General features: G+C 35.1%; 1 protein-coding gene across 1 annotated transcript in view; it reads left to right on the top strand.

Annotated features, from left to right (window-relative positions):
- CADM2 (cell adhesion molecule 2) overlaps positions 1-26,104 on the top strand; it is a 264,894-nt gene that overhangs the window by 74,069 nt on the left and 164,721 nt on the right. Inside the window, exons 3-4 of the mRNA XM_047099715.1 lie at positions 7,658-7,810; positions 10,452-10,589. Of these exons, the coding sequence (XP_046955671.1) occupies positions 7,658-7,810; positions 10,452-10,589 (291 nt within the window). The remainder of the gene's footprint in view (positions 1-7,657; positions 7,811-10,451; positions 10,590-26,104) is intronic.

The following is a 26,104-nucleotide window of genomic DNA, read 5'->3' as shown; positions in this document are numbered from 1 at the left end:
AAAGTCAGAATCGTGGGAAGGAGTCTACTATCAGGCAGCAGGCAGCAAAATAAATTTGATATTGAATCAAAGGGAAGCATTCTTAGGTACAACTTTCCCATAGGCAGAACTCGGCTTATTGTATTCACACATCTAACTCTCTCTAGGAATCAAGTAGGGACCCTGGGTGGTAGGGACTTGAGCTGCAAAGAGAATGAAGGCTGTCACATCTATAGTTCTTGACATCCCATCATATTAGTGATGTTAAACTTCACAAAATGCGAGCTACTGGTTGGATGATTTATTTTTAAGGGGCTCCTGCGTGGCTCAGTCGGTTAAGCATCCAACTCTTGGTTTTGGCTCAGGTCATGATCTCACTGTTTCATGAGTTCGAGCCCCGCATCGGGCTTCTGCACAGCTGGCAGTCAGAGCCTGCTTGAGATTCTCTCTCTCTCTCTCTCTCTGTCTCTCTCTCTCTCTCACTGCCCCTTCTCCACTCACATTGTCTCTGTCTCTCTCAAAATAAATAAATAAACTTAAATAAATAAATAAATAAATAAATAAATAAATAAATAATGTATTTTTAAAACTTGTAAATGTTTGTAGTGATTGTCTTGGCTGAAGTCCATGGATGTAGGAGAGTATGCTTTTGGAAACTTATGCTAAACATTGAGAATGTAAGTAGCCAAGATGACACTTGAAATTACTTCTGCCATCCTGATATAGATATTTTCCTTAGTAATTGTCTATAAAACATAGTTAATTATAACAATAAAGTCATTCAGTATACAATATCCATTTAGCATAAAAAATTTTCTAAAATGAAGTTAATGTATACAATTGTAGAATATTATATACAAAGGTTGATGGTCCACATATGAAATTAAATGCAATAAATTAATTACTTGCCATCTATATATCATGATATGTGTAAAGCCTCATGGAAAATACAGAGTGATATAAAATAATCCTTATTTAAGGAAGTTTTAGGTAAAATGAGAACTAGGGAAAATGCAAAAACAATGTGATTGTTTTGCTATATTTTAACAGTCTCTTAAAAGTGATTACATAACAAAATGTGTTTTTTTATCATTATTTAAGCAACATAAAGTGTGACATGAATTGTTTATTACTCACTGGAAAGCAACTAATATTTGAAAATGTTTCTGGCAAGAAGTTTGTGATCACCTCTATAAATAACATAACACTTAAGGAAGGAAAACTATTTTGCAAATATGCATAAATTATTATCAGGTTCTTAAATGAATAATGTCAGATAAATAAAATAATACTAATGTTATTTAGCTCATTTGTTTTAAAACTAATTAAAATACAAATTATTAACTGTGACCGGTAACTTTTGTTAGAAATTAGTGTAAAATGTGACTAAAATCCTCCAAGTAATTGCCTTGGGAATTTTTATTTTCCCAACATGCATCCCAAATATTCATTTGTATGATTGATGAACAATTTAAAACCAATGGTATATTGGAAAAATAATTTTTTCCAGCACTAAGTATTATTTAATAGATTCTTACTCATTGGTCAGTGCTTCTTATTTGCAGCTATGGTTAAATTCTCCAGAGCTCAGAGTTTTGAGCCATTAAATTACCTCACCAGTGGGTGGCACCTAATAGCTGATGAGGTGTGACCACAGAGTAGCCCACTTTCCCATCAGCTCTTTTTTTAATGTTTTTTTTTTATTTTTTTAACGTTTATTTATTTTTGAGACAGAGAGAGACAGAGCATGAAAGGAGGAGGGTTAGAGGGAGAGGGAGACACAGAATCTGAAACAGGCTCCAGGATCTGAGCTGTCAGCACAGAGCTCCACACGGGGCTCAAACTCACAGGGCTCAAACTCATGACCCCGAGACCATGACCTGAGCCGAAGTCAGACACTTAAACGACTGAGCCACCCAGGCGCCCCAGTGTTTATTTAGTTTTGAGACAGACAGAGTGTGAATGGGGGAACGGCAAAGAGAGAGGGAACACAGAAACCAAAGCAGGCTCCAGGTTCCATGCTGTCACTACAGAGCCCAATGCAGGGCTCGAACTCAGGAACCATGAGATCATGACCTGAGCCAAAGTCCAACACTTAACCAACCAACTGAGCTACCCCGGTGCCCCCTAATTAGCTTATTTTTAATCTCTGTGGTGTGTGAGCCATTGCTTTTTATTCTTTTATTGCACATAGTCATTTCTTCTCTTCAATTATTCCTAGGGTAATGTTAAAAAATATTTTAATGAGATCTTTGAGTTTTTATTAAGTTATTTACATAACGATGAACATCTTGTGATCTTAAAAGCATTGTTTTTTAAAGATTGAATTAACTTCAACTAATAATATCACAATTCTTTATTTAGGTTCGCTATACATTTGGGACTTACTATGTGGAAAAGTTAAATAATATGGATATTCTCTGATTAGCTACTGCTTTTTGTGTTCACTTGAAAACCATAAGCTAACATGGCAATAGCTTCAGAGATCACTCATTCAGTATTTCAAATCATTTTCCAATGAACTATCACTTTGTTAAAAATTTTCATAGCATGATGTTTCTAGTTCTTTTATGCTCAACAGTGTCTAAACGGGACACTTTTTTTCTTCTTTTTTTGGCTTCTCTCCCATAGGGGAGCCTGTGGAGATATATTCAAGAGGACTTCCTGGTTCAGTTCTTTTTCACTCTGCTCTTATCATATACAGACAGAGTATGGTTCTCAGTTTCATTTCAATAGCCATTCACTGACTACCTCCTGTGCAGATAGTGATGGTGCAGGGCGCTGAGATGGGGAAGACAAGGCTTCTGCTCACAGGGAACCCACTGAGTTATAGTATATCCCTCTTTGGACTTTTAAAGGCTTTCCTTTATTCTTTCATACTAGAATTGTTATACAGTAAACTGCAGATGACATCATAAGCATTTACAAACTTGAAAAGATAAATACTACAGAGACACGATTCATTTAAAGTCTTCAGTCCAATGAGAATCTCCTTAGGCAAATAAATTATCAAGGAAATTTACACAATAAATAGTCCCTTTACACATTGTGTCAATTTCTTGGTTCTTGGAATTATGTTTTCAGGTTTTGAATATGTATTTATATATTTCAATGCCCTAAACAATATTCCTTATACTTCCACTCAATTATTATGATCTCTGCCCAACACTCCGCAGACGGGCACTAATTTGAGTGACTTGTCTAGGTTCCTATGGTTAATCAGGGAAAGAGTTTACATTAAAATGCAGGTGTTCTGCAGAGCCTAGTTTTCAGTCAGGCTGGTAGGAATCATGTAAAAAGTCAAAATATTATACGACTTGGTAGGCTAAATCAATGGGGACACTTCAGACACTAAAATATTCAGGTTCTCATTAGGATTCTAAACTCAAAATATCTTATATCATCGTAGATTTACTTTAAGGGACTGTACATACTACATGAAGTCATTTAGTTCAACTCATAATCAAAGATGAAAGTAAATCAGGAATTATTATCCACAGGAAATCTGACTTCATGTAAGCTCCTAAAGCATGCTTTTTAATTCACAAGTCATTGCTTTTAGCTTTACTCCATGCCAATGGCCTAAATATTAAAGATTTATATTTATGTATATTGAGTAATGCAGTTTGACTTTGGTGATGTTATACAGTTTCCACAGTCTGACCAAAAAACAGTTAAATTTTTTTTGCTAAGATTCACTGAAAATTGTAAGCTCTGTCTCTCTGTCAGTGGGAACTGTGTTAGAAGAAATGAAATTGAACACAGGGGGTAAGTAACAAGTTTTACCCATATAACATCATGGCAGAAACCTTAGGCTTTCCCTTTTGGTGACCTCTTTTGTGAAGAAACAAGAAATATGTGATAAATATTTTTCTTAAGTAAATCACAGCTTTGAAAGTGGTTGATATAGCCTGAGGTCTTATTGGGGAAATAACAAATCTGTGTCCCACTGTTTTCTTCTGGCAACTGAACAATGTATATGTGTGTGTATATATATATATATATGTGTGTGTGTGTGTGTGTGTATTAGTGCATGTTAGGAGATAGATTATGAAATAGACATTTTTTTTTAAAAAATGTCCACTGTATCTTAATGGAATCACAAATACAAACATAATCAGACTTGCCTTATGTTTCATATTCAATAAGATTTGTTTCAAAAATATTTGTAAGCATATGCCTCTTTATAGAATTAGAGTTAATAAAGAATGGTAGCAGAGGGACTGAAATCATTAAGGTGTGTGTTATTTGAGTATCTGGGAGGATGTTTTATTTTTTATAAATATATTTAAAATCATGAAAATTTAGAATTATCCCAAATATTACATACTGTATTATTGCCTGCTCCTTTCACAAAACATATAGGGAATGTACAGGCAATTCAAAAATATTTGGCACTTGGGATTCCCCTCTTGCTCTGTGGCAAATGTGTATAATAAATTTTAAGCTTTGATATCCTGACCACTCCCCTATTCCTTCAAATGTACATAAAAAATTTTAATTGAGTTTTTATTGTAGATTCACACACAGTTGTGTGAAATAATAGAGAGATTTCATCAACCCTTGCAAGATGAATAACATCTTGCAAAGATATCACAACTAGGAAACTGACATTGATATAGTCGACCAATCTTATTTAGGTTTCATCAATTTTACATGTACTCATCTGTGGGTGTGAGTGTGTGTGTGTGTGTGTGTGCACGCATGTGTATTTAGTCTTTTAAATTTTATTTCATGTGTAGTTTCATGTATCCATCACCACAGCCAAAATACAAAACGGTTTCCATCACCACAAGGATCCCCTTGTGCTATCCTTTTATAATCATATCCATGTCCCTCCCCTCCCTTCTACCCCTTACTATCCTTAACCCTTGGTAAACACTAATATTTCTAACTTTAAAATTTTATTATTTCAAGACACTATATAAATTGATTTTATGTGTATTTATAGAGTTTTTGAGTGTATTACTTTGTATATTTTCTTAGTATTTGCTCTGGATTGAAATACGTACATGATTTATCACAGTCTACAAGTAGCAACAGTTTACCATTTTGAGTAAAGTATGGAAATCTTACTTCTTTTAGACTCCTTTGTCCTGCCCACTTTTTACTTGTCCTGAGTATTCCTTCTATATTTGCTCAACATTGCATCAATTGATGTTGTAGTTTTTGTTTCAAACATCATATAATGGAGACAACTCAAGAGAAGGATAGTCTATATTGTATTTACCCATGTTTTTGTTCTTTTAGTCATTCCTTCTTCCTTTCTGATACTCCAAGATTTTTTTTTTCTGTCTAAAGAACTTAACTTTTCAAGACAGATCTGCTAGAGAAACGTGTTCTTAGTTTTCCTTCTTCTAAGAATATACGTATCTCCTTTTGATTCCTGAAGGTTAGCTTCCCTGAATAAGAATTCAGTCTTGGTATTTCTTTTCTTTCAGCACTTAAGTAATGTGCCACTCCCTCTGGCCTCCATAATTTCAAACGAGAAATCTATTGTCATTTAGATTGATTTTCTCTTGTAGGTTATATGTCTTTCTCTCTGGCTGCTTTAGATTTTTTTTTTTTGTCTTCCAGTTTAATTTTGATGTACCTGGATATAAATTTCATGGGGTTTATCATATTTGAGATTAGTGTGTCTTATTGATTCTGTATATTACATTTAAGTCTTTTGGAAAATTTGCAGTTTGGGACCATTATTTCTTCAAAATATTCTTTCAGCCCCAATCTCTTTCACTTATTTGAAACTTGTATGGTACCAATATTGAAGATTTGGTTATCATCCCACAGGTCTCTGAGGCCCCCTTCTTTTTTTTTTCCCTCCAATCTATTCTTTTCTTATTATTCAAATTAATTATTAATTATATTGCCCTATCTTTAAGTTTACTAATACCGTTCTCTGTCATCTCTACTGTACTGTTAAGCCAATTTAGTGAGTTTTTATTTTGGTTATTGTATTTTTTTCTTCTCTAATTTTCATCTGATTCTTTTTTTATCATTTCTTTGCTGAGATTTTCTATTTTTTGTTTCAAGATAACTACTAATTGTTGAAGTATTTTTATGATGGCTTTTTTCAAGTTATTTGTCAGATAATTACATTTGTTTCAGCTCAGTGTTGGCGGTGTTTATTGATTATTTTTCCCCCTCAAGTTATGATTTTCCTGGTGTTTGGTGTAACCGGTGATGTTTTTATTATACCCGGACATTCTAGCTATTATGTTAGACTCTGTATTCTATTTTAATTTTCTATTCTAGGAGGCAGTCACCTTGTTTAGGTTTAGCCATAGAGGTCCTGCCTTACATTTTCAGGTCGTGGTTGAACCAACAATTGACTTTCCAGAGCTAAAGGGTGTTATTTGGTCAGCTTGAAGTGCCTATTTCTACTAGGGGTTGACCTGGTCCCCACTGTAACCACCTAAAGAGGCAGAGGAGCTTCCATAGGTCAGGCTGCCTAATGGCTCCAGCAGGGGTATGTGGTTCTCTAGCACATAGGAAGATCACTTTAAGGGCTGAGTACTTGTCAGAGATGCATCACTTCTCTTCCCCTGCTGCCCAGTTGATCACTATCTCTAGGCAGTGAAGGGGAGTCTCCAGCCCAGTGGGGAAAAAAATTGCTTTCCATGGCCACTTGTAGTTAGTGACACTCCCACTTGATTCCCCCTGCAGCTAGCCCAATCTTTCCCAAAGATGCTGGCAGGACTTGCATTTGATATGTGATTAAAAAAAAAATTAGTCTGCCTAGGCTACCTTCTGTTGCTAGGTTGTCCTTGGGAAAAGCCAGGCCTCAATTGCCTTTTATTATTGGTTGGGAAACCACTGAGTTGCTCCTTAGGTCCTAGTTTCCCTAACCAGTGCTCTTTCCTCTGAGTCCTCCTTTAGTTGTCTCTTGCTTAATTCTGAGCTTATAGCTGTACTTAGTTGGAAATATAATAATATTTAAAGCTTTTAATGTTTTTCCCAAAATGAATCAAGAGGAGCATGCTAAGAGATCTTCTGTGAAAAAAAATGTAAATAAATTAAGCAAATAAATAAATAAATAAATAAATAAATAAAGTTCTGTGGTAGAAAAAGTGGCATGAACCAAAGAAATATACTAAAAATATTTAGCAAAGGTGGTACAGTAGAGGTACCAACCAGGGCAAATTTAAACATTCAGTACCTTACAGGTGTTTTTCAGCTGAAAGTCAGCTCTGGTTGAAAGGAACTTCAACAGGTTTCTCTATTGTAGAGAAAATGCTCTTAATATGCTAATGTGAATTGTTGGTCTCTTGGAAGGAATGCAGCTATCACAGTTTTCCCAAATTTATCTGTGCATAGAAATGAAACCTGTTTATAGTTTTTTTAGATACTAGGATTCCATGAAAGCCTGTGGAGGAAAGCCCTTATTATCACCACCGACATCTACCTCATCTGAAGTATTGTACCAGATGCAATCATTTAATTAAAAAGTTATTTCTGAGAACATTAAGGAACACCTAATTCTACTTTGATTTTTTAAAAATCTGATAAAATATTTCCATACATTTAAACCTTCCTTTAATCTGTATCAGGAAATAAGATTTAGATGAGATGTATGGCCAAAGACAATATTTATTATGTTATGCTAAAAATATTTAGTCTAACAGTACTGACTTTTTCTAATGTTGCTATTTGCATTTTCAATGTTTTCTCTTTCCAGCTTTAAGGGATAACAGGATTGAGCTGGTTCGAGCTTCCTGGCATGAATTAAGTATCAGCGTCAGTGATGTGTCTCTCTCGGATGAAGGACAGTACACTTGTTCTTTATTTACAATGCCTGTCAAAACTTCTAAGGCCTATCTCACTGTTCTGGGTAAGTACAAGGAACTAACACTATGTGATCGCAAGCTACAGCAACATGAGTCAATAACAAATATATATTTTGAGGCTCATATTAACAGATATAGTTTAATCCCTTTTCTGCTACATTATAACAAGAGGCATTTAAAAAGTCAATCACTTGCCCCATTTTAGAAAGAGACAAAGTGAGGTGTAACAGTTTGTATGGCTTCCCAAGAGCATCCATTTTGTTTCTTAGTGAGCAATACATACCAGGATATTGTATACCTGGTGATCCTTTAATAAAATAACAGAATGATGATAATGAATTCAGCGTGTCTATAGAGTGGTCCTACATTTAATTGTGCAAGTCATTTGAGAGGGGCCTTCTCTAATCCTTATAGCTTTCAAATATGACTTCTTTGTTTATATTGGTGCATTCAAATGACCCTGACATTTCTGTGTCTTATCTTTTAATTTTATAGTTTTCTAGATTCTTAAGTGAAGCACATAATGTCAATCTATATGTAACTTGTAGCTTCTCTGTGGTTTTATTTTCTAAACACTGGGCCTTTTCCCCAAAGGTTAAAGTGACACCAAAAAGCATTACATTCATAGAGATTCAGAGGAAATAAAGTTGCAGCAAAGAGCTCTCTGTGATTCCGCAGAAGTCATGGCCCAATCAGTTGAGATTGCTGCAGTTCGTTGAAACACACCTGCGTACTGTTAGAGGAGTTTAAGGATTGATTTTTTTTTTTGGGGGGGGGTCCTAGCTTGCCTGCTTTTTTTATAGATAAAGGCATAACATTGCATATAAAAGAACTAATGCATGCTGTTCTCTTAGGTAGGAATATTAAAGTTAATCCAGCTAGTGAATTGGTTTTGTACCTGCGATGTGAAATATGTTTCTTTGCAAGTCCCACTGGGACTATTTTATAAAAGTCTTCATCAGCTTGCCACTACAGACAAAATATATCCACTAAAATGGAATATTTCAATATAATAACTGCCTAAGGTTAACGTATTGTTCTGTAGAGAGCCACCTTGAGACCCCAACAATAGACAGTGGGTTGATTTCAGCTTATTAAATGATGGTATGGCATAGATTAAAAGAAAGCATATGAATGTGAACAGAAAATAATCCAACTAATTGGAGGATGTTGACCTGTCACTTATCATTGTTGTTCTTGTTATTGTTTTAATATGCATTTCTCTTATTGGTGATTTCCAACATTCTTACATTTTATTCTTTTCAAATTGAATTAAATAGTACAATAAAGATATTTCAGTCTGCGTTTATTACTGAATGATTTTAAAAGAAATGTTAATAAACTTCTATGGCAACAAGAGAATATTATTACCCAAGAAATATGACATTTTCTATTATTTAAATCATCCATGTACTATCTCTGCATATTAGTTATCTGCTTAGCCATTGGATGACTTGGACTAGAAAAGGTAGTAGTGGTTAGCATTAAAGATAATTTACATCATGCCTCACAAAACCACTATTGCATTTCTAATACAAATGACTTCAAAACCCTCTGTGTAAGAATCAGAAAAGTATTGTTGCAGTTATTGATAAATCTCTTATTCTAAAATGCATTTTTGAACAAAGTACATAGAGGATAATAATATCTTTTTAAGCCTTAAGAATTATGAAATCAGGAATGCAAGGTGCTCTTTTATTTAAATCACAATATGCTAAGGAATAAAGAAATGTGCTTTGTGGATTTTTTCTCCCATTGCAAACAATTTACCTTCTTAAGTCCTCATACTGATAAGTCTTAAGACATGCTGCATGGCTGTTTTTGAGATTTACAAAGAGTATTTTTTGCAGGTAAAACTTTAAAAGCTACTTCGAACTAAATGCATTTTAAATGCTTTCTGGATAACACACACACACACACACACACACACACACACACACACACACACACACACACACACACACACACACACTTGCATATATTAGTTCCCCACCTCACCCCCATCTGGGATTTCATCTTCCACAGTTTAAGTTACACATGAATAACCTCAGTCTGGAAGCAGGTGATCCTCCTTCTGACTTCTTGTTGGGCCAATAGTAGCCTCACGTTACAGCACAATGCTTACAACATTCACCTCACTTCCTCTTATCACATAGGGATTTTAACTTCTCACATCCACACAAGAAGGGTAAGTATAGTACAATATTTTACAAGAGAGACTACATTCACATAACTTCTGTTTTGGCATATTGTTATAATAGTTCCATTTCATTATTTATCATTGCTAATCTTTTACTATGCCTAATTTATAAATTAAAATTTATTATAGGTATATATGGATAGGAGAAAAAAATAGCTTATATAGTGTTCAGTACTATCCACAGTTTCATCTCCGCTGAGGGTCTTGCAATGTCTCTCCCTCAAATAACCAGGGTGGCGGGAGGGGGGGGGGCAGGGAACTACTGAATATACATATGTATATGTGTTTGTGTAGAAATACACAATTTTATATCTCTCTATATATTATAGAGATATTTTGAGCAGTTTATTTCATTATATAACACTTTGTTATTTTCTATTGAAGTTATTGTTAATTAACAACCCATTCTAGCTTTGTGAAAGTAATAGTCATAAGAATGAATCAGCTCTGGAGACTGATGTTTCCTCCATTTGCTTAAATTTCAGGTGTTCCTGAGAAGCCTCAAATTAGTGGGTTTTCATCACCGGTTATGGAGGGAGATTTGATGCAGCTGACTTGTAAAACATCTGGTAGCAAACCTGCAGCTGATATAAGATGGTTCAAAAATGACAAAGAGATTAAAGGTAAATAACAGGAAAAGTTCCCCAAGTCACAATTTATGTGCTGAAACTGGTATGAAGTGTTAGATGCGGGACATTTTACATTTTCTTTTTCAAACCATAGTCACTCTCTGATTAAGTGTAATTTAAACCAGATTTATGCATTTCTTAAATTAGGTAACTCTGGAAGGTATATCAATACAATCTCTGTGTGCCCCATTTTCCTCTTATGTATAACAAGTCTAACAATAATATATACATCATGGAAAAGTTGGAGAAATTAAGGAGTTATGTATGAAAACGACAAAGATTCATGCGTGGCAATAGTGAGCACTAAGTACATGTTAGATGCTATTATTTCCAAACTCCTCTATAGTATTTAGATTACAGACAGAAATTCCTTGAATTATGTCTTCAATTTGTTGATTTTTGGAATTACAAAGTTCTGAGGATAAACTTGGCTAAACATCAATAACTGATTACTAGTAGTTCCTACAGGGGGTAAAAACTGTACTTGTCTCAGAAAAAATGCACAGTAATTTAAATATTAAGTAGAGCTCTGCTCTTCATACAACTAAATTTACACACACAAACACACACACACAACCTTTAGATGGGAAATAAATTTATAGGGGAGATGCCTCGTGAGGTTAGTAGTGGTGTTTATTTGTTTGTTGTTTGTTTTTCCCCGTGACAATACAGGTATCTTGGACCTGATGTCACATGCACATTAAAATCCAAGAATTATTGGGGCACCTGGGTGGCTCAGTCGGTTAAGTGGCCGACTTTGGCCCAGGTCATGATCTCGCGGTCCGTGAATTTGAGCCCCGTGTCGGGCTCTGTGCTGACAGCTCAGAGCCTGGAGCCTGTTTCAAATTCTGTGTCTCCCTCTCTCTCTGACCCTCCCCTGTTCACGCTTTGTCTCTCTCTGTCTCAAAAATAAATAAACGTTAAAAAAAATTAAAAAAAATCCAAGAATTATTTATGATGATTGTTAAAAATGTTTCCTATGTGCATAGTAATAATTTATGTATTATTCTAAAGGTAACCCGCTAGGAGATTGGTTTATGCAAGCCACTCCAATTATTTTAATTTGTAATTCAAATATCTTATCTTAGATTAACAATAATTCTTACTAATGGGCATGCTGGCCCAGCAGATATGATAATACAGTATAAGGTTATATTGTATAGGGCTCTACATTATATAGAGATAATTATTATATAAGGTATTATATAATATAGGATTGTCTCTATTACTAAGAAATTAAAAGGTTTATGATCTATTTAGTTATCTTCTTTTCTATTTTAATTACTCTTTGTGTATATTTTTCTCCAAACAAGGACTTACTTGTAATTTATCACTAATCACTACTTTTGTTTCAGAACTTCTATTAAATACATTTTCTCAAACAAATTTTGCAAAAATACAAGCCCACAAGACACAAGTTAGACACGTTGCTATGCTAAGTTAAACTTTCAGGTTAGTGTAAAGCCTGATCATATATTCTGCCAGCACTCAGGAACACCCATTCTAATTCTGCCTTTAGGATATGTTTGTTATGTCCTAGACTTGGTTAGATCTTTGCTAAATGGACCATCTACACTGCTTTTAGAGTTACCATACTATGACAAAGATTTCATCCAGCCACTTTTCTGTTTAAGCACTTCTGATCAAAAGCCATAATCTGTACAATAAATTTTAAATCTGACTTCCTCGGCCTAGGAGAAAGCTCCAGTCAGTTCTTGAGGACTCTCCTTCGATTGCTATATTACCTACATTAATTCTGACATAGTTTGTTGGTTCTTCTCAATTTCTTAGCATTTTGTTTATTTTGAGGGTTTGTCTCATATTCTCATGGAGGTCAGAGACTAACATACGAGTACTTCATTAATGTTGATTGACTGTTTTTAACATTATAGCTGACAGGAATTCTATATTGTACTCAAATTTTAGAAAATGCTTTATTTTTTGACAAGTATGGCTTATGCGCTGAGTGCCAAACAGATTTGATTACATCTTAGATAAGGGGGAGACTTTTGTTTATATGTAAAAACATGAAAAGTTTGATCTTATAAACATCATACTTGAAAATCATCGGGTCAAAAAAAAAGAAAAGAAAGGAAACAAAATCATCTGAGTCAAGACTAGAAAAAGAAATCAAGACAAAAACCATATACAGAATATGGTTCTGTGCTACATTCAGAAGTAGTGAGGCCTCCTTTATTTCTGTATTTTCCGATGCGTGGCCATCATAGAGCACTTACTATGCCTAAACTTGCATTCATCTCTATCACTTTTTATTTTTTATAATTCTTTTTTTTTTGCATGTTGATACAGTTTGTCTTCACAATTATATGGTAGACTTGCTGAGTGCATTAAACTATTTTTATAGGTGTATGTGCAAATATGCGGTATGCAGTACTCTGCACTGAATGCATTCATTTCTCGTGCTGTCCTCTAGATATGCTCAGTGAACGTTCACTCTAAAATCCCTCAGTAAACACTCCTCACTGAAAGGACCCTTCCATCCTTATCTTGCACTCCTGTCTTTTCAGAGATCAAAATCTGACTTCCTATTACCACTTAACAATTTTTACTATAATATCACTTGACACTTTTTAAAGACAATCCCTGGTGAAAGCAATAGGAAAAGATAAGCTAATCAAATCAAATCAAATTAAATTGAATAAGAAATTGTTAAAATGCTTCCTGATTACTAAGAATTCTATAATGCATGAGTTAAGAACCAAATGAAGAAAATAAGAACTTTGACCTGGACATATTTAAGATATCTTTAGGGATGATAAACAAGTTGTGGAGAATGTTTCCCTCTACAGAGGAATGTGTAACTGATGTAAATCCTAGTTATTACAGTCAATAGAGAAGATTATTTTCTTATGTTTAACTAAACATTGGCCAGTTCAGCATACTGACATTGTGTTACGTTTCAGACTATATAAAATGGATATGACTTCTGAGTTCAGACTCTATATAATGGATATGACTTCTGAGAAAAATGAGTCATTTTTCTGTTTTTTTTTTCTTTTTCCTCCATCATAATCTAACATATGAATATAATTTCCAAGTTTCTGTATAAAAGTTGTTTGATTATGGAGCACTGGTTCTCAAACTTTAGCTGGTATCATCACCTATAGGGCCTATTCAATCTCAGATTATATGGCCCTGCCCCCAGATTTTCTGATGAAGTAGGACTCTATTGGAACCTGAGAATATGTTAGCACTGGGTTACTTACATGTGTGAGTGATGTTGATGCTCCTGTTTGGAACTGAGTTGGTATAGAGAACATAAACTTAGGAACTTATATAAAAGTCTTGCCTCTGTCTCTGAACTTCAGTTTTCTCACATACTAGTGAGGATTATAATGTTTTCCTAAACGTCCTATTGCAAGGATTTTTTTGAGCCAATATGTGTAAAGTGTTTTCACAATATGAGGAATCACTGAAACCATTTTAGACGTTATTATTATTACTATTATTATTATTATCTTCAGCAAACCATGATTAATGAGTTGTAGCAATCCCTGAATTTGTCCTAGAAATATAAAGTAAAACAAAATCATTCCTTTAGGGTATTCACATTTAGATGCTGGACATATAAATCTAAGATTTAACAGGTATAGTAATAGATACATGAACTGGCTCTAGATTTTGCACCAAAAAAGAAGCAGGGATCAGCCCCACTTTGTGGGAGAGGTAAAGACTTAACAACTCATTGATGAATAACAGGCACTCAGTAAATAGCTGTTAAATGAATAAGTAGATCTTAAACAATGAATCAAATTCATCATAGGGGATGTGGGTGAAGGTAGGTGGTAGAGAATTCCAAGCAAAGAAACCATGTACTTCTGTGGAAAGAAAGCACTGTTTGAAGTAACCATGAAACTTTCTGTGTGATACAGAGATGAGAGGTAAACAGGAAGTTCAGTCTTGGAAAATCTTTTATTCCATATTAAAGAGTTTGGAATTTATTCTGTAGGCAATGATTGAGACTTTTTTTTTTTTTTGCATAAGCTTTACAGAGTAGAATGAAACATAATTTTCATCTAACCTTCTCCCACCATGAGTCTAACTCAGAAATCCCTTTGGTGCCTCTGGATAGCTCTGTACTCAAAACCACAGGTGGTTTCATTGCAGCTTTTAATCTTCTGTGCAGCAAGGAAGTGAATATTTGCCATTTACTGTGGGAAAAAGATGAGCATTGCCTTTTTAAATGTACAAGCTCCTTGAGAAGTTATATTTTATAAACTTTATAACTTTTATAAAGTTTTTTAAGTTTTATTTCATGTATAAGCTTATTAGTTTGTAGCTTGAGCAGTTACTATCATAGGATCTTAAGATTTTCGTTTCCAGCAAACTAACTTTTGTTAGGGTGTGAGGCAGAATTCTATGACAAGGCTCATTGACCCACATCCTTGTATAATCTCTTCCCCTTGAGTGTCGAAGGCACTTGTGAATATAGTATTTGTGGTATCACTTCTGTGATCAGGTTACCTTATATGGCAAAAGAGATTTTTGCAGATACAATTATGTGTCCCTTTTGAGCTCATCAAAGGGAGATTGTCAAGGGAAAGCCTGACATAATGAGCTGAGGTTTTTATAAAAGATGAAGTGTCAGAGGGAAATTCTCCTCCTGGCCTGGAAAAAGTAAACCACTTTCTTGTGAACTATCTTTGGGGGTCATGTGGCAAAGGACTGTGGGTGATCACTAGTTGCTTAAAGCAGTTTCTGAGTGACAGCTAATGAAAAATGGGGACCTCAGACATACAGCCTCAAGGAAATAAACTTACCAATAATGAGTGAGCTTGAAGAAAACCCTAAAACTCAGATGGGAATCACAGTCCCAGCCAACACTTTGAATTCAGCTGGTGACACTGAGAAGAGGGCCAGGCCTTCTCTGGACTCCTAACCCACAGACATTGTGAGATAATAAATATGTTTTGGTTAAGCCATTAAGCTTATGGTAATTTGTTTTGCAGCAATAACAGAAAACTGAGATCTAGAGAAACAGAATAATTTGGCAAAGATTGGACTTGAGTGTTCTAAGACCTAGCACTTGAGTTTGGGGAGAAATCTGAGGCCTGGAAGAGTATTTAAGAGATGTCTCAAGCATGAGTTAATAAGGCACTAACCTCATGGATAAAATGGAATTTTAAAAAAGCGGGAACATAAATTTGAAAGATAAGTCAAATTGCAGATGAACTTGATGAATGATTCTGACAGATGAAGCAACAACAAAAGTCAAGACAATATAATTTGGGTGTTTGAGTGACTTGAGTAATGAGCGTATGGAAATAAGAAAGGCATTAGGTGGGGTGCTGGGTGACTCAGTCAGTTAAGCATCCAATTTCAGCTCAGGTCATGATCTCATGGTTTGTGAGTTCAAACCCTGCCTCAGGCTCCATGCTGACAGTGCAGAGCCTGCTTGGGATTCTGTCTGTCTTCTCCTCTCTCTGCCCTTTCTGCACTGTCTCTCAAAATAAATAAGTAAACTTAAAAAAAAAAGAAAGGCATTAGAAAAAATTAGTTCATAAATATGTGATAATATTTAAAATATTGAAGTTGAAATTATTATATCGAATCTAAAAGTTAAGCTTAGTAGCCTTTTGGAGTTAGGTGACTTATGTCTAGAAAAGGGATTTTGACCATTAAAAGGTTTATCATCTCACAATGAGGGACATTTGTGGTTCTAGCCTTTTTAAAAAATATTTTTTAATGTTTATTTATTTGCAAGACAGAGAGAGACAAAGCACAAGCAGGGGAGGGGCAGAGAGAGAGGGAGGCACAGAATCTGAAACAGGTTCCAGGCTCTGAGCTGTCAGCACACAGCCCTACCTATGCAGGGCACAAATCCATGAATCGCGAGATCATGACCTGAGCCGAAGTCAGACGCTTAACTGTCTGAGCTACCCAGGCGCCCCAGTTCTAGCCTTTTTAAATAATCATCACTCTTCATATGTGCAGCACTTCCCCCCACGGCCCCCACCATGAGAATTATGCACTGAAGGATGTGCATATCCAGCAAAGCCTGACTTTGTGGTGAGTCACTGAAGCTTGTCAGTGCCTAATAGTATTGCCTGCGTTCTACAAGTGTTATTTATTTATTATACATTGTGAGTTTCAAATGTTTGACCATCAAGCGTAAGTTAGCTTTAGCTGTGTTTCTCCATGCAAACAGGTTTTTTGACATTCAATGTAATGTCAATCAAAAATAATGCAAAAGCTCATTGCAAACATAGTGTAATTTTACTGTAAGACTACTTAGTAAATAATTTTTCAGCATTTGGAAGCATGAGAGTGAATTTCTGAACTCTGTGTTTCTCGAAAAGTAGCCTTTATATTATTTGGATTAGAATCAGCTGAGGTTCTAGTTTAAAAAAAAATGCCAATCCCTTAAAAAAAATGCTGATTCCTGGTCTTAATGCAGACTTTTAAAATTAGAATTCCTCGATGTCAGACCTAGAAATCCTAATATTTATTGAGTACCTCTGGTGATCCTTAGCTATTTTTTGAGAATGCATAGGATTAGAGACTACTAAGGCAAGTATTAATAAATATTCAAGGAAAAAAGGAAGGGGATTCCAGTCTACTAAATTTAGAAAGAAACTCTTAATATTCCATGTACATTCTAAGTCTGTTCTTACAAGGAAATTCTCTAAAACTAAGTCCAAATATACTTTAGCATGTTAACATTTCTGAGAATTAGTGCAAAAATTCCTTTAGTCAACATCTTAGCAGTATTCTTTGACCACGTTTGTTTTTGTTTCTTGTTTTTTTGTTGTGTTGCATTGAATTCTATGAAATCTACTTTTAAAAATGGTAGATTATATATTTAACTTAAATATTCTGTTTGGTAGTGCAAAACTAGATTTGTCCTAAAGCTTCATTTATTATCAGTTTTATAAAACTTTAATTTGAATGAGAGTAATATTAACATGTAACACAGGGGTTGTGAATTTTCTGAAGCTAAACCTAAAAGAAAATAAAAAGGAAAGATTTGTGTCCCCTGAGTTTAAAGTCCTTGCATCATGTTCGATAAGGATTAACTGAAAGTATTAACATTTAAACTTGTAAACCATAAATCAGGGTTTTTTCATGTTCTTGTGTTTATACTTACCACTTTGGAAATGTCCTTGCCACTTGAATCTGGATCATGCTGGACATGTATTAAATGATGAAAGAAAATAGCGTTAACAATACCCGTATGTGGGGTGTGTATGTCTGTGTGAGAAAAGAACACGCAAAATTTGGAGGTTTCTGAATGCTGTTAAGATATTACCTCGCGATGCTGCAGGCTACACTATGAAATACATTAGGGGCACATGGGTGGCTCAGTTGGTTGGGCGTCTGACTTTAGCTCAAGTCGTGATCTCAAGGTTTGTGGGTTCAAGTATGTCAAGTATGTTTGTGGGTTCCGCTGGCTTTGTGGAACTTTCCTGGGATTCTCTGTCTCCCTTTCTCTCTGCCCCTAACCCACTTGTGCTGTCTCCCCTTCCCTCTCAAAAATAAATAAACAAACATTAACAAAAAATTTATTTAAAAAGAGACATGGAAAGAGATAAAACAATTGTTTCATATAAGTGTGAATGGTTGATGAAAGCAAATAATCACCAAAAAAACCATTGAGAAACTTTCCTTTTTAATATTTTTATTTTTTAAAAATAGCTTTATTGAGATATAATAGAAAACAATATACACATATCTGAAGTGGACAGTTTGATATATTTTCACATGTGTATATAGCAGTGAATCCTTACCACAATCAAGTTGATGAACATATCCATCATCTGTTAAAGTTTTTTCATACTCTTTAGTAATCCTTTCCTCCCCACTCCTCATTTCATGCTCAAATCACAGCCACTGTTCTGATTTATGTCATTATAGATTAGTTTACATTTTCTCGAATTTTTAGACTCATTTAATATTCTTTTCCCTCTGATTTTTCTTAGCATAAATATTTTGAGATTCATCCATGTTGTTACATATATATTGCTGATAAGTATTCTATTGTGTGGATCTATACCTTAATTTGTTTATTTATCTAGAGATAGACATTTGGATTGTTTATAGTTTGGGGCTATTGTATTAAAGCAGTCATGAACATTTGTGTATAAGTCTTTCTGTGTACATATGCTTTCATTTTTCTTGGGTAAATGACTAGGAGCAGAATGAGTGAGTCATATGGCAGACATATGTTCAGTTTTAAGAAGACATTTCCAAACTGTTTTCTAAAGTGGCTGTACTACTTTATGAAGTCCAACTTTTCCATTTTATCATTATTTATTTGTTAGTTTTATGAATCATGCTTTGGTGGTTGCTATATGTATTTTTTTTTCCTAACACCAAGATCACAAAGAATTACTTTCATAAATTTCATATGTGTACGTTTTGAATGTATTTTGAGTTATTTTGTGTTTTCAATGCCCTTACCTTTTATTTCTCTGAGCTGTATTATTTCTAGGTCAGTTTCGATAGATTGATTGATCTCATTATAGATAGCATTTTTCCGCTTCTTCGAATGCAGTTTTTGATTGGGTTGCAGACATTGTGAATTTTACCTTTTGGTGCAGAATATTCTCATACTTGTATAAATCTTATTAAGCTTCCTTCTGGTTAAGTTACTTAGAAAGAGTTTAATCCTTTCAGAGTTTCTAAAACGTTCTTAGGCAAGGGCAGAGCGGCATTTATTCTAGGAATTATTGTTTTCTTGTTACCAAGGAAGGTAAAATCCTTCTGAGTGCCCAGTGTACCAGTTACAAGATTTTTCAGTCAGATTGGTTAAAACAGGCATATTCCCAGCCCTGTGTGAGTATCATGTACTATTTCATCTAATCCTTTTAGATGTTTTTTACCCCAGCCTCAGTTTCCTCCCATAGATACACCGTTCAGTACCTACTTTGCTGAATACTGGATAAGAGATCTCTGGGGTTCTCTCTTTGTGCAACTCTTTTTTTTTTCATACTTTTCCCTGAAAACTTTAAATAATAGTTTTACTTAATGGCAGTACATTTTAATTTTTTTCTGTTTGTTTATTTTAAGGTAATATAATGAATTTAAGGGGATATACATGGGTAAGAGTGAAATGTGCCCATACTTACTTTGACATAATATTTTACATCTTTTGAAGTGACACTCACTCTGATGATCAGGGTCCTGGGGGAGTGGCTGTAGACTGGTTTTTACGACTTGCCTCTCTGGCTTGAAATGTCTACTCTATGAGTGAACTGGGGTGAAAGCCATGAAGGTCTTTGAATTCTTGGCCCATGAGTCTGGATTGGGTAGAGGAACAGATCCCCAACCTCTCAGCCACACTCAGATGGAATTGGGCCTCTTCAATGAAGAGCAGAAGTGAGAGGAATATGGGAGTGAGGCCACCTGGCTCCACAGGGAAAATACTGAAGTCTTTGAAAGGGAGCTGGTGAGAAAGAGGAGTCCCCTCTTCTTGGAGACATTTGCCAGGAGGCAAGCTTCCCTTGTGCTGAGTTAGAGGTGGAGTGAAATAGGGAGCAGGTCATGTCCTAAATACCACAGATCATATCTATTTTCACTAATATTCAATAGATTTCCTTGAATAATTGTTTCTGGATTTGCTGTATACTATTAGCACAATTTTTATATTTTAGCACAATTAGCACATAAATGTGTGTGCATTTAAATAATTTTCACCAGTTCTGGTTGTTTTGCTGGAGAGGGAGTCTCCAGAGTCCCTTATGCTGGCTATTCTGGAATTCACCCTCTGACTTCATTTTTATACTCATGTGTTTTTACAATGTTGACCCATAAAGTATTCTACTATATGATCTTTCAAGTATCTTCCATTATTTATTCTTATAAATTGTTTCATCTCTCATTCTTGCTATTTTTTCAGAAGAAAACTATATTTCTCTTCTTGATCAGTTTATATTTAAAATTTATTTTTTGCCTCTGTATGACATGAAACAATTTCATAATTTCAATTTTCCTGATAATTATAAGTAATTTGTAATTATGTTCTTTTCTTTATCAGTTTTATATGAAATGATCATGTATGAATTTTAAAAAAAGATTTAACAGTTTGATGTATTTTTAATTCAGTTATTTTTATTTTTATTTTTTGTAGAGATAGAGTACAAATTGGTGAGAGGGGCAGAGGGAGGGAGGGAGGGAGGGAGAGAGACAGAGAGAGCGAGAGCGAGAGAGAGAGAGAGAGAGAGAGAGAGAGAATCTTAATCAGGCTCCACACTGAGTGCAAAGCCCAATATGGGGCTGGATCCCATGACCCTGGGATCATGAGCTAAGCCGAAATCAAGATTAGACACTCAACTGACTGAACCACCCAGGCACCCCTAAATCAGTTATTTTTAATTAGCCTTTTTAAAAATGATATTGCCAATCTTCTCTCTCCCTTTTTATCTACAGCTAAATGTATCTGGACTCCCACCTTTGGGAAGTTCTGATACAGGGAACTCTGATATAGTTGGGCTGCACTAAGGATTGCTATGCCTCAGGAAAATAGTTAAGGGAAGAATCAAAGGGCAAGTACAGGGTAAATATAAATCTGAGTGAAAGAAAAGAAGTAACAATCAATAGTAGTCAATAAGAGTGGAAAAAGATAATAAAACAATAGAACTGCATCAGATAAAGATTATTTATTTGCATGTAGTGTGTCTGATTCCCAATTGTCGATGATTTATCTCCAGCTTTTGTACTTGTCCAAAATGGAAACTGTCCAGTTATTCAGCAGTTAAACCAATGACATCTTCAGTTTTGCAGGAGATTGATGATAAGAGGATTAGAGAGAGAGAGAGAGGCAAATCATAAGAGACTTTTTTAACTACAGAGAGGATTAATGGAGGGGAGGTGGGCAGGGGATGGGCTAACTGGGTGATGGGTATTAAGGAGGGCACTTGTGATAAGCACTGTTGTGTTATATGTAAGTGAGGAGTCACTAAATTATACTCCTGAAACCAATATTACACTATATCTTAACTAACTAGAATTTAAATAAAACCTTTAAAATTTTTTTTAAAAAAAGAAAAGAAGTCCACTACACAAAAAAATGGTAACAAATTAACAACTGCCCACAAGTTGTACATGTTGACATGATCTGAGTCTACTAGACTAAAGAAAGGAATGATTTACCTGATTGAATATGGCCATTATTCTAATTAATTAAGAACAGACTTATTAGCATCTATGATGTTCCAGACCCTGTCGAGATACTGGATATGAGAACCATGAAGAAGTATAAAAATTAAGAATATTTGGAGACAAAATATAGTAAAGAGAGAGAAGAAGGGGGAGGAATAATGGAAAAAAAACAAAAAGTAGTAAAAAAAAAAAAGCAAGGCAAAAATGTAAATTCTAAATTATCCCTTATTTTATGAATACATGAATTATATTGAACCTGGTGAAGCCTAGAGGGTAATTGAAATTTAAAAATGATATGTTGCTCATAGGGCACCTGAGTAGCTCAGTCGGTTAAGTGTCCAACTTCAGCTCAGTTCATGATCTCACAGTTTGTGAGTTTGAGCCCCGCATCGGGATCTGTGCTGACAGCTCAGAGCCTGGAGCCTGCTTTGGATTCTGTCTCCCTCTCTCTTTGGGTCTGTGTCTCCCCTCCCCAGCTGCATCTCCCCTCTCCAGCTTACACTCTGTCTCTCTTTCTCTCTCAAAAAATAAATGAACATTAAAAAAATGTTTAAAAATTTAAAAGTGATATGTTGCTCAGAAAACAATATAGCCTGTTAAAAACTGATCAACAAAACTTTTGTAGTATATGATATAGAGAAACATTATAACATTCAGAAAGCTAATTTCTCAACATAGATGTTTTACTGATGCAAATGATGCATTTTCACAACACGTAGATGAGGGGCAGGTTGATATTTCTTACATGTGCTGAATGCTACAAGAGTCCATAAAATAAATTGTTTGATGACTAGAAAATTGCATCACCATAGATGTCTCAAAGGAATTACACTTACTTGCTGCTTATAATATTTACTCAAATGGATAGATACTTTTATTTTCTTATAGAGTTTACTCTAATGGATAGGATTTAAATTTTTTCTGCCATCTTTTATCATCTTTTTGGGCCTACAATAAAACACCTTTTAAAGTAGAAAATAGAAGAAATCTTTCAGTCTTTAGTAGAAGAAAGGACATTATAATCTGTACAAAGATAGTGAATTCCCTGAGGCATAAGACTTAGAGTCAAGTAATTTTTTTTTCCATTCAAATGGTGTGATCTTTTTGATTCAGCCTAAACGCGCACACACACACACACACACACACACACACACACACGCACACACATGCACACGCACACACACACACAACCAGTGCACAAAATATAAAATCTTTTCGTAGAAAGTGCTACAAGTGAAAGTTGAATGGTACTGAGGTTCACTCCAGCTACTCTCAAGTGAAAAGAAGTTATCATAAGTTTTTTTCTGGCCATGGCCAAGTGAAAGAAACATGAGGAAACCTGGTTATAGCTACAAAGGTTATTCCCTGGACATAAAGAGTTTACTCACTAACTGGCTTCATAGTGACTTAGCTCCTTTCTGTCTACAGTTGCTACCAGCTATCTGCTTCTTCCTCTATTTTGCATAGATTACCCTACCTCATGAATTATGGTCTCCTATTAGACTGACTAAATCATGGCTTTTCCAGAACTAGGAAATGTAGGAACTGTGGGATATAAGTGTGTGTGCATGCTCAAGCATGTGTTTTTAACTTCAATTATTTTTTAATTCTTTAAGGTTTTAAATCATGTTAGGATAAATGATAGAGAAGGGATGCCTGGGTGACTCAGTCAGTTAAGGGTCCAACTCTTGATATTAGCTCAGTTGATGAGATTGAGCCACACATTGGCTCTGTGGTGAGCATGGAGGCTGCTTGGGATTCTCTCTCTCTCTCTCTCTCTCTCTCTCTCTCTCTCTCCCCTTTCTCTGCACTTTCTCATGTGCTCTATCTCTCAAAATGAATAAATAGACATTTTTTAAAAAGGATATATGATAGAGAATCTAGAACACACTACTTTAATCACATTGTTCAATCACATTGTTTCTGCTTGGGGATAAAGCCTCATGCCTGCCACCCTGGAGATTAGTCACCCTGGGCACGGGGTCCTCAGGTTTAGTCATACCTGGCTCAAGTCATGTGCTACAGAACATGGCAATTTATAGGCAAGGAATGTCTGCAAAAGAAATTACATAGGAGAAGAATTTACTATTAAAAGGCAAACCTGGTTATGGCAAACCCTGTGAATTCACATTCATTAAGTATAGGTGCTATAGAGGATTACAAATTTATTTTCACATTTCAGTATAAATTTTAGATTTTATGACTCTAATTTCATTGTATATAAAAAATTAAGGAGCCCCTAATAAAACATTGTGGTCTGGGATTAGATTTGCACAAGACTGCTATTTCTTCCTTTACCATCCTCTTTTTGGAGTTTTGTATTTATGAATAATAGGCAGAGGGTAAACTAAGCTCAAATTGCCCAAGAAAATTTCACAAACTCTGCAGGATATATCTCATAGCTCATGAACATGCTGTGTAAGTCAGAAAGAGGAACACCTTGTTGAAACTGGCAAATACTATATTTAGCTCATGATATTAGTATTGCTGAAATAATGAGCAGTATTCATATTGCTTCTGATTATTCAAAGAAAGTGATAATAAATAAAAGAAGATTTTCCTGAAGACAATAATCTCTATTTTGCTTCTCACAACAAGTATTAACTAATTTCCTAAGTAACCATTTTCCCCAAAAATAGTCTGTTTCCCATATTCTTTTCTTTTTTTAATCTTTTTTTAATTTAATTTTTTATTTTTTTAAATTTACATACAAATTAGTTAGCACATAGTGAAACAATGATTTCAGGAGTAGATTCCATAATGCCCCTTACCCATTTAGCCCATCCCTGTTCCCACAACCCCTCCAGCAACCCTCAGTTTGTTCTCCATATTTATGAGTCTCTTCTGTTTTGTCCCCCTCCCTGTTTTTGTATTATTTTTGTTTTCCTTCCTTTGTATTCATCTTTTTGTCTCTTAAAGTCCTCATGAGTGAAGTCATATGATTTTTGTCTTTCTCTGACTAATTTCACTTAGCATAATACCCTCCATTTCCATCCACATAGTTGCAAATGGCAAGATTTCATTATTTTTATTGCCGAGTAATATTCCATTGTATATATATACCACATCTGCTTTATCCATTCATCCATAGATGGACATTTGGGCTCTTTCCATACTTTGGCTATTGTTGATAGTGCTGCTATAAACATGGGAGTACATGTGTCCCTTTGAAACAGCACACCTATAATCCTTGGATAAATGCCTAGTAGTGCAATTGCTGAGTCATAGGGTAGTTCTGTTTTTAGGTTTTTGAGGAACCTCCATACTGTTTTCCAGAGTGGCTGCACCAGCTTGCATTCCCACCAACAATGCAAAAGAGATCCTCTTGCTCTGCATCCTCGCCAACATCTGTTGTTGCCTGAGTTGTTAATGTTAGCCATTCTGACAGGTGTGAGGTGCTATCTCATCGTGGTTTTGATTTGTATTTCCCTGATGATGAGTGAAGTTGAGCATTTTTTCATGTGTCAGTTGGCCATCTGAATGTCTTCTTTGGAGAAGTGTCTATTCATGTCTTTTGCCCACTTCTTCACTGGATTATTTGTTTTTTGGGTATTGAGTTTGATAAGTTCCTTATAGATTTTGGATAATAACACTTTATCTGATATGCCATTTGCAAATATGTTCTCCCATTCTGTCCATTGCTTTTTAGTTTTGCTGATTGTTTCCTTCACTGTGCAGAAGCTTTTTATTTTGATGAGGTCCCAGTAGTTCATTTTTGCTTTTGTTTCCCTTGCTTCCAGAGACGTGTTGAGTAAGAAGTTGCTGCGGCCAGGGTCAAAGAGGTTTTGCCTGCTTTCTCCTCAAGGATTTTGATGGCTTCCTGTCTTCCATTGAGGTCTTTCATCCATTTGGAGTTTATTTTTGTGTATGGTGTAAGAAAGTGGTCCAGGTTCATTCTTCTGCATGTCGCTGTTCCAGTTTTCACAGCACCACTTGCTGAAAAGACTGTCTTTATTCCATTTTCTAGTCTTTCCTGCTTTGTCAAAGCTTAGTTGGCATACTTTGGGGGTCCATTTCTGGGTTCTCTATTCTGTTCCATTGATCTGAGTGTCTCTTCTTGTGCCAGTACCATACTGTCTTGATGATTACAGCTTTGTAGTATAGCTTGAAGTCTGGGATTGTGATGCCTCCTGCTTTGGTTTTCTTTTTCAAGATTGCTTTGGCTATTCGGGGTCTTTTCTGGTTCCATATAAATTTTAGGATTATTTGTTCTAGCTCTGTGAAGAATGCTGGTGTTATTTTGATAGGGATTGCATTGAATATGTAGATTGCTTTGGGTAGTATCTACATTTTAACAGTATTTGTTCTTCCTATCCAGGAGCATGGAATCTTTTTCCATTTCTTTGTGTCTTCTTCAATTCTTTCATAAGCTTTCTATAGTTTTCAGT

This window comes from Lynx rufus, unplaced genomic scaffold (assembly GCF_022079265.1).
Source record: "Lynx rufus isolate CCGP_SWC_20201006 ecotype Redwood Valley unplaced genomic scaffold, mLynRuf1.p SCAF_5, whole genome shotgun sequence".
Classification (NCBI taxonomy): domain Eukaryota; kingdom Metazoa; phylum Chordata; class Mammalia; order Carnivora; family Felidae; genus Lynx; species Lynx rufus.
Note: the sequence above shows the minus strand (reverse complement) of the source record. Positions and strands in the feature narration are given on the sequence as shown.